Source organism: Chelmon rostratus, chromosome 12 (genome assembly GCF_017976325.1).
Source record: "Chelmon rostratus isolate fCheRos1 chromosome 12, fCheRos1.pri, whole genome shotgun sequence".
Lineage (NCBI taxonomy): Eukaryota > Metazoa > Chordata > Actinopteri > Chaetodontiformes > Chaetodontidae > Chelmon > Chelmon rostratus.
Window position 1 is genome coordinate 7,133,839 of NC_055669.1, and position 9,829 is coordinate 7,143,667.

A 9,829-nucleotide genomic window follows, 5' to 3' on the forward strand; every position below is an offset into this window, starting at 1 on the left:
TGAGACATTTTGTTGGACATGGAGTGTATCATATGCAAGTTTTGTACATATAGAGATTTTATTTTTATAAGAGTAATAATTAAGCAAAGGTATGTAAATACGAATTGTAATTATTGATCTTTACGCACGCTGACTATTTAAAATGGCCCCGGAAACTGTGCAGTTTGAGGGCCCACCATGTATCAAGTTGATAACGATGTATGAATTGATTTGAATGCAATAATAAGTAAGCAAATTGTACAGATGTTTTTTTTTTTTTTTAAATCATCACAATATTCTGAGAGAAAATAAACTTTGAAATACTGTTCTGAGAATGTGAGTTGTGTGTTTCCGATCCGGGTGTTTGTGAATGCCTCGCAGGGATATCAGTCACTAGGAAAAGCCAACAGGCGTCGCTGTTATTGCAGTAGTCAGCCTCTGTCCTTGCAGCCCACCGAAGAAGGTCAGCTTAGTTTTTTCCTTTGTGGATACGATTTTGCTGGTGAGATGCCAGAACAGACGCCAAGGTTTTCTAGCAAATCACTCTGTCACCTCACGCACATCAAGAGCGAAACCGTTCACAGTTATTCTCTCTCATTTGCATGGACTTGATAACTGCATTTACCGGCTAAGACCTGCATATTAACACAAGAACTAAAGATATGCCATTACATAAATCACTACCACCTGAAATGTGCGCATAGAAGAGACAAAATGAGATTGAGTGTATGCGTACAGGCGCATTTACTGTTCGTCTAAAAAAAAGGGAGGCACGCATGAGAGGGAGTCCAACTAAGGATAAGTTAGATCGGCTCTCAAACACAGGTGATTTTTGTCAGAGAACATGAAGTCCTTGTGAGCAAATCCTCCTGCTACCCTGTCAGGATGTTTTTTTGTCTATCTGCCAAATGCGCACGCTGCGTCCCTTACGTAATGCCCCCATTATCATTCATGGGTTCAGGGCATTTTTTTCCCTGACAGCAACGCTGCTCTGGACTCGGATACAGAAGACGTAGAGGAAGAAGACAGTCTGCCCGGCAAGCTGTCGTCTTTTGCGCGCTGTCATGTAAATACACCGTGTCCAAGCTGGAGAGAACATGCGACATTCCGCCACAGTCACCTTTGACCCGCAACCGTCTGTGGAGGCATTGAGAGGAGGGAGAGGGGGGAGGGAGAGAGGGGGTGCGCGCAAAGGTGATTCGAGGAGACAGCCTCACCCTTCCTTCATCATCTCCTTAATTGCTGAACAGATCTTAGTCTTCCCACCGAGGCTGTCATAAAGCTTAATGATATGAAATTCTGAGGATCATAGCAGGAATCAAACTCATGTAAGTTACATGAGCAGCCTATATGATCTTCAAAGAGAAAGAATGATGAAGGCTTTTCTGAAAGCCTTAAATTAGTGCATGCTCACAATGCGGTGATGATCATCAACTGGAGGTTATGTTTTACCTTTTGATTTAAAGTTACGGGACTTGGAAAGGGTGTGCACCGTTTCACATTACAGCATAAAACGCGACCTGCCTGCGCGAGCGGCGAGCAGAGGTGTCCTTCCTCCTCCCGAGAGAGAGAGAGAGAGAGAGAGAGAGAGAGAGAGAGAGAGAGAGAGAGAGAGAGAGAGAGAGAGAGAGAGGACTCAGTGGACTGGGGTTTCCTCAGGTGTTTGGCTCCAGTCATGGCCGGGAACTCAGAGAAAGTACCGATCGCCTCGGCGGGACCGGAGGACCTGCAGCAGTTCATGCCCCCGGTGAGTTTGCACACAGGCCAGTACAGCTCGGTGTGGTCCGGATGAGGAGGTTCATACTGTAGGAACATCTGTGCGGGCCAGTCACAGGTCACACTGCTGGGTTATTGACCTTTCATATGCAGGACAGATGAACAAAAACCTCTGTGAGCTATCTCTTACATGCATCTATATATTCTCCAAATACAGTATAATTTCTCTATCTGCCGGGGTGATGCTCAGCATGTGGACATGTCTTTTTGGGGGGGTTGTTTGTTTTACCGCAGGCCTACTCCGCCGTGGCCGTGAAGCCCGCCGCCACCGGCCGTCTCCTGAAGGCCGGGATCGCCGTGCTCATCGCGGGGACCCTCCTGCTGCTGCTGGGGGCAGTCGGAGCTTTCTACTTCTGGAACAACAATGAAAAACACGTAAAACTAATATTTTATTTACACTGTTAAAAAAAGCGGGGGAAAGTTTTTTAAGGGACTGTACGAAAATGATAAGGCTGGGTGGGGTAAGAAAAGGGGGAGAATATTGGTATTTTCCTTTTGGTTGAGCTTATAGTAGCAGGAGTGCTGAGGAGAGCTCAGAAGACAATAGTTCTGTCTCTGTATCAGGTTTTGATTTGTGTCCCAAATGAGAAGTTCAATCATGGTGTTAAGGTTTAAATTGGGGAACAGGACACATAAGTTGTGCCAGTTCAAGACTCTTATATTAGTTGGACATGTTGTGGGGGGGTCTTCAGTCAAGAAGAGTTCAAATAAAACATTAATGACTCTGTGGAGGGGTTTTCATTCTGACAAAGAGAAACATAAAGTTCAGCCGCCCTCGCCATCCCAGTAGCTTCCCTACAGTCCCTCAGGACTTTCAATCAGAAGTCAAATCAGATGCAGTGTGATCTGTTAGATCATTCCTTTTGTTCCACTGCAGTTTGACTCTACTTCCAAAACTTTTCTAAAATAAGTGGCGCTATCATCAAAGAATACAGCTCTCACGCTCGCAGTCGATTAAATGCTGTCACTTGATTGAATGAATTCTTGAAACTAGCTGTTTTGAATTGGAAACAGGCGAATGAAGTTGTCAGTGGTAACGTTTTGAACTTGTTTGAATTAAAGGGAGGCTCAATGCTAGAGCAAAGTAGCTTTTTCCCTCTTTTTTTTTTAGCAGTGTAAGCAAACAGTAAAATGTAAATTAAACACACCGGTTCCACGGTGCAGCCTGCTTGGTGAATGGAGGCGTTGTGTGTGTGTGTCTGTGTGTATGTGTGTGTTGGAGGATCCTGGCAGGGCGGAGAGGGGTGGTGGGGGCCTCTTTGGTCCGGCTGATGCTCCAGGGGCAAGAGGTGGAAGAGATGAGGGGGAAAATGTAGCTTTCTGAGTGTTTTTTTTTCTTCCCCCATTATGGAGTTAGAAAACCCTGAGACACGATGAAAAGGCTCTGTGGAAGGGTCATCATCACCCAGAGCTGCACAGATTGTGTTCGTCTGTCTGAATGAATGTGTCATCTGAAAGAGAAATCCAGAAAAGAGAGGCTGTATGTGAGGAGAAGTCAGAGGGTAAGACTGGAGAAAGAGGGTGAGGAGGAGTGTTGAAAGAGAGAGGGCTGGGGGTGGGGTGACTCTCAGGACTCTCATACCTTACATGCCAGTCTGAAACCTTGTGTGTGTGTGCGTGTGTGTGTAGGTCTACAATGTCCACTACAGCATGAGCATCAACGGAAAAGTGGAGGAGGGTACGATGGAGATCGACACAGCCAATAACATGGAGAGATTCAGCACCGGCAGCGGGGCGGACGAGGCCGTGGAGGTCCATGACTTTGAGATTGTGAGTCTGATCGAAAGCAATCCAAAATATCAGGAGATTCAGATAAAAGCCGAAAACCAGACTCGTGAACTCTGTGATCAACACTCTGCGAGCAATTTGGAGCGTCCAAGAAAAAGAAGTCGATCGGTTTTGTTGAAACTTTAAAGACCCTTGTGGGGAGATTGGCTCGTTGGTGGCAGCGAAAGAGAAATTAAGAACAAGTAGGCATGTTATCTCCCTTTGGGCCAATCAGTGTCAAGATGCATCGTCTCTCCAATTTTCATTAAATTCGGACTGGTGGTTTTTGACCTTTAATTAAAGCAGCCCAATCAGGCCAATCAGAGTAGTGAAGCAGCAGTTTTGGCCTTTTAACTATTAAAATTTTGACCTTTAAGCGTAGTGTCCCTGTGAGTGTAATTTCGTAATCTAGAACATCGCGCCAAACCGAAGCGTCGCCCCAAAATGTTATCAAAATCAGCTGTGATTACTTTACATGTACAGATCTATAGTCCCAGACACCTGCAGAGTGCTGCAGAATGCAACGCAACAACTGGAGGAGCAATGAGGTCTGACTACCTGCTTTGTGTTTGTCCCCCTTCCTTCCTGACCTCTTCAGGGGATCACAGGGATCCGCTTTTCAGGAGGAGAGAAGTGCTACATCAAGACCCAAGTGAAGGCCCGTCTGCCTGACGTGGAGGCTCTCAGCAAGGACTCAATGACGTTCGACCTGGTGGGTTGGTCCTGTCTGTCTTGTGTGTCTTGAGAAGGCATGTTTTCTACGTGCTGTAATGTGCTTTTCAGTCAGGAGCCCCTTTAACCTGTAACATGCTTCCCATTACCTGAACTTTTAAAGGAATACTTTGACAGTAGCCAGTTAGCTTAGCATAAAGACTGAAAACGGGGGAAACAGCTAGATTGGCTCTTTCTTTTTTTTTTTTTATCAGAATCCACCTACCAGCACCTCTAAAACTCACTAATTAACATATAATTAATTACACACTCACATATTTTAGCAAATTAGTGTATAAACGTTTTCCCCAAAATGTCAGTTATTTCTTACAGAACCTGAGGCTTTGGCACTCTGCTCCTCCTTGTGTTTAGAATATATTTCGCAAGCCGGGTCAGTAGCATCCAGTACGTTGAACCACTTGATCATGATCGTTTTTCTGTAATCTAAGTTTCACCTTTTTAGTATTTCCTTATCCTGGCTGTGTGCAATCCCTGCCAAGATGAATGTCCAACCACTGACTATAGCTTCCTTTTGAACAGTCTTCTCTCCCCAAATGCTAATAAAGACCTGGACATCTTTGCAAGCCCAACAAGTGTTCTCCATTGTTCTTCTATTTAGAAGTATAGACACAAGTGCAGTAGTAAATGGTCAACAGCAACGCTTGTTAAAGTAACTGGAACCTGTGTTTATCAGCTCTTCTCGACTTTTGCTGAAATGAAGTCAGAGGAACTGAACCCCACAGGGGGCAGAGAACAGTTGAAACTAAATCAGAACCTGTGACAGTGGTTGTGACACGTTACGTTTAAATCATAGTGACTTTGGTGACACATTCCCATCGTCCTCAGCTGAACTTTGTGCTTAGTGGTAATTAGCAAATGTTGGCATGCTTACACGCTAAACTTTGATTGCAACTCATAACAGTTACAACTGAGATATGATGGACTGTTGCAGCCGAAGAAACATTTATTAATGACTTACTAACATTTGCATGTGCAGCACTGACGTCTTATAACTCACCGGCTTTATTAATGACTTCCACACTTTCTAATAAACCATCAGACCTGAAGATGCAAATGTTTGTAGGTCATCAATAAAGAGCCATGAGTTCTTCACTTTCTCATAACAAGACAGTACAAGTTATAGAGGGGGATTTCAAACCTGATAACCCAACACTGTTCTTAAAAATAGCTTGTTACTGAGGCAACAATAAATCTTTAACCAGCCATTTAGAAAGCCAGTGGTTGCACATTATAAACGCTTTGTAAAGTATTCCTCTGTGATACTATAGTTGTATTTTACTGCACTTTACTGCATTGTTTATTCTTTGCTGAGCTTCAGAGATATACTACAAGTTCTCCCTCCTGATATATAAAGCTATTAGCATGAATCACCCAAGCCAAACATCCACCAGGAACACATGGGTGATTGCCATGTGTGGCTTCCCATCACTTAACAGCTTGGTGGACGCTATTAAGATCAATAAACACAGCAGAGGAGCACACTGAAATATACCGTGAGTGTGTGTGTGTGTGTGTGTGTGTGTGTGTGTGTGTGGCTATCACAACACACCACCGCCACAGCCTGTGACTGTTCGGTCCAGGCTGTCTGATAATTAAAATCATTTAGCTCGGCGTAAGCCTCACATCCACACAAATCCACATCACGCCCTCGCGAACGTGCACACGCACGCGGGCGCTCAGGCGCGCGCGCGCACATGCGAGCACACAATTAATTATCACGCGGGGCTGCTCTTATTGCCTCCCTCTGCCTCATAAAAGATCATTTATTTCACGTTTGTGCTTTTGTGTGTGTTTGTGTTATTGCCTCTCCTTGCCTCATAAATGATCGTTTTGGTTCGCGTTTGTGTGTGCGTGTGTGCGTGTGTGTGTGGAGACATGGAGATGTTGTTATAATGGTTGCTGCAGGCTGGTCATTTGCTATAATTTAGAGTGATGGCAAATATGGGTTAGATAAGCACACACACACGCACACACACGACAGCATCCAGAGAGAGCGGGTCAGATAAACTCTTATCAGTGGAGAAGGACCCCCGCTTTTATTTGTCCCTCCAGCAAATCATTTGAGCTGGGAAGAAAAAAAAATTGTTAAAGGTTGGAGGATAACATTCCACAAACATGGCTGTGGCTAGTGCAGCGCAGCCCTCAGGAACAAGTGCCTGTGGGCAAAGTCATCCCTGCAGAATTCCCCTTTCACCTGCAGGCTGTGGATACACAGCGTGTTTACACAGGCTCTCCTCTGAAAAGCTCATTAGCTTATCTGCAGAAACCTGCAAATTTAGGCCATCCAATCTCTCCTTCCCCTCAGATCTTGATGAGTCCTGACACTCTGTATACAGCTAAATGTTAGTGCAAAGGGAGTCTGTATACTAAAGCCTCAAGGGCTGCCTCTTTACTGCTTGATTTTATGTTGTTCTAAGGAGCATTAACAGCACAGCATTAATGCAGATTAGACTCGGACAGGATGCAAAGACTGTGGGCTATTTAAAGGGGAAGGCTCGTAACAAGATCCATAAACAAGTGTGATTTTCTGCCTTCAGCAGCAGGGACGTCTTCAGATGTCTTGATGTGATGTTTGTTTGTCTCACTTCTCCTCACCCTCCCTTCCCCCTGAAGGAGGACGAGGTGATGCCGGCCAAATTTGAGGATGATCTGATCTGGGTGGCAGCTGACACTCCCCTCTCCGACTCTGCCTTCCTCAGCAACAAGATAAAGGACCTGTGTGGAGACCTGCCAATCTTCTGGCTCCGTCCCACCTACTCGACCAGTAAGCAATCAGAGCGCTCGTGGTAAAGAGGCGACGATGAAAATGCAAAGAAACTGAGAGTGAAACACTCACTTTTCAAGGCTGCGCGAGTTTTGTCGTAAAGCAAAGAGGATCTGGGTCAAACGGTCTCAGCAATTTCCATTTAACATCACGCTTCTTTAAGCCACTGAAAGAAAAACAGGCTAAAAAGAAAAGCAGGGCTCCTTTTGAAGTTCCCAGCTCCAGAGTGTACAATTTTTAGCATGCTGGGAGGTCAAAAGTTCCCAAAACACAATTTGATTCTACTTTATCTGAGGAGTTGAAAATGCTGCCGGAGAAGCGGCTGCGCAATCAGGAGCTGGGGCACATTAGTGCCACTCCGCTCCTAAATTTGGTCAGCTGTCAGAGACTGAGACTGTGATGTGTGCAGGCGGACAGAGGAAGAGGAGGGCCGCCCCCCGTCAGCGCCGCCAGGCAGCCGGGGCTGAGGAGGAGGAAGAGGACGTGGAGGCAGAGTTCAACCCGGAGAACCCCTACCAGGTGAGTCACGCAAACCAACTCACACGTTCCCCTTCGTCTGCCGTGTTTACGTCCCCGCCGCAGCTTCCGCGACTGTCCGTTCACATCTGAGGGCTACCTGAGAAGGCTTTTCCCGACGAGGCTTTCTCGCAGCTGTGCCAGCAGCAGCAGATGCCGGGGTCACGGCGGAGGGGCCCGGATTGTCGCTGCAGATCTGAGCGTATGCGTGGGTGTGTTTTCTGTGCATACGTTTTCTCTGTGAGGCTGTCGGAGCCTGTCCAAAGCTTTCCTTTCAGCACTGAGGCAGGCTGTGTGAATAATTCCACAGCACCCCCCCTCCTCCTTCTCCTCCTCCTCCACCATGGCCCCTTTGCCCTGCTGAGCACACACAGACTCCCATACATACACCCCCCCATGCCCTTCATCCTCACCCCTCATGTTGGGCCCCACTTTTTTTTAATCCCTCTCCCTTTCATGCATCCCCCCACTCCTGCTACACACTCCTGACAACCACAGACGGGGGTAAACAGCAAGCACTACACTGAAGAAGAAAATATTTGACAACAAAAACCCACATCTGACAACATCCCCTCCTTCCCATCCCGCCTGTCGGAAATCCATTTTTAATTGGCTTGAAAGGAGCGCTAAAGACGTGCAGCATCATGCAAACAGACACTGTGCGTGTGTGTGTGTGTGTGTTCACATCCTGACCGCCATCCCCTCTGTCTCCCCTCAGAGAGGCCTGGAGGGCGAGCAGGGCACCATGAACATCGACCCCATGCTGGACCACCAGGGCGTGTGCTGCACCGAGTGCCGTCGCAGCTACACCCACTGCCAGAGGATCTGCGAGCCGCTGGGAGGGTACCACCCGTGGCCGTACCACTACCGAGGCTGCAGGGTGGCCTGCAGAGTTATCATGCCCTGCAACTGGTGGGTGGCGCGCATTCTGGGCCTGGTGTAGATGCCCCCCACCTGCCAGACTTGGAGATGTTAGGGGCCGAAGAGGGAAGATACTGGGGAGGGGTGGGGTTCCAAGGGAGGGGAGATGAAGGGAAAAGTTTAGAAAGGGGAGACGGTGGCTTCTTATCGTCATCGACTGTAGTTACCTGTTAGTGTGAGCAGCAGATTGAACAGCGTCAGTCCACACGTTAGAAATGCATGGTACAGAATCCAGGCCAGACATGATCTCACATGTAAAGGTACACAGTCGGCTCAGAAACATACCTGCTACCATTCAGATCGTCAAGAGAACAGAAGACCTGATATCAAGCTGTCTGCTTTCACTTAAATGCATTGATTTCACATGTTTAACAGCACCCATTTATCTGTAGGGACTTCAGACAAGCTTGTGTTTATAGAGCTGCTAATCCCTCCTTTGCTTTCATTCTTTGCTTTTTGATGTAAATAAATGTATAGGGCGCAACGTATCCCAATAGCAGCCAGCTGGCTTTAATAGTAGCTATCCTTCGTTGTGACTCTTCGTCACTTGAGTGAGAAATCTGTCCAACTCCTGTGTTTTTAACCCTTTCCTTCTCCTGTTCTGTCACCATGAGTAGCTCCCGTTAAAACAATGTACTGTATTGGCTCGCTCTCAAACTTTCATCTTAATGTATTTTCAAGAGGCAATCTCAAAGTGCAATATCTCTGAATAAACTTTTTTAAGTAAACTTTAAAGTGTCAGCCCCCCCTTTTTCGTTGTTATTGACCGAATGACTTAACATCCTGTTTGTAAATACATATTTCTTCTAACTAATCATTAGGTTGATTTGGGAATACCCCCCTCTCTCTCTCTCTATCCCTCATGTGCTCAAAGACACTTTTCAGTTTTGAGATGTGTCACATCTGGTAGCTGCTCCAAAGGGATGAGCAGAAAGAAGTTTCCAGAGCTCTTTAATGTTGAGAGTTGCAACTCTACAACTCTTTAATGAGACTAAAGACTCTGTAGCCGTCACGCTCCCAGATCTTACCCACGATGCAAAGCGCTTAGCTCCTTTTGATGTCACAGAGCCGCCTCAGGCAGGGGTAGGGGGTAAGGATGGGGGCGGTGTGTTTGTGTGTGTCAGGGATAGTGTAGGAGTGTGAGCTTGTGTGTGTGTGTGAGTGCGAGTGTTATGAAGCTAAGAGTTCCATCCAGAGTCACAAACGGGCGTTTGATCGTCACGAGAGATGAAACGATGTGTGATGAATTTAACACTTAACTCAGTGTGAGAGGCTTGATGATGCGGTTAGGAGGCTGATCCATATTAATGCTCTCTTGCCGCGGCAGGACGCCTCCTCACAGTTACAGCTGCCGCATATATGTAGTTGGAGAAC

The 9,829-nt window shown here is 46.6% G+C and overlaps 1 protein-coding gene across 1 annotated transcript; it reads left to right on the forward strand.

Moving 5' to 3' along the window:
- The first annotated feature begins 1,604 nt into the window (after positions 1-1,604).
- Positions 1,605-8,509, forward strand: LOC121615481 (leukocyte cell-derived chemotaxin 1-like). Its single transcript, XM_041949847.1, has 7 exons — positions 1,605-1,726; positions 1,990-2,130; positions 3,385-3,525; positions 4,121-4,234; positions 6,868-7,018; positions 7,428-7,537; positions 8,253-8,509. The coding sequence occupies exons 1-7, from the start codon at positions 1,655-1,657 to the stop codon at positions 8,475-8,477; spliced, it is 954 nt and encodes a 317-aa protein (XP_041805781.1). The 5' UTR covers positions 1,605-1,654; the 3' UTR covers positions 8,478-8,509.
- Positions 8,510-9,829: the final 1,320 nt, after the last annotated feature.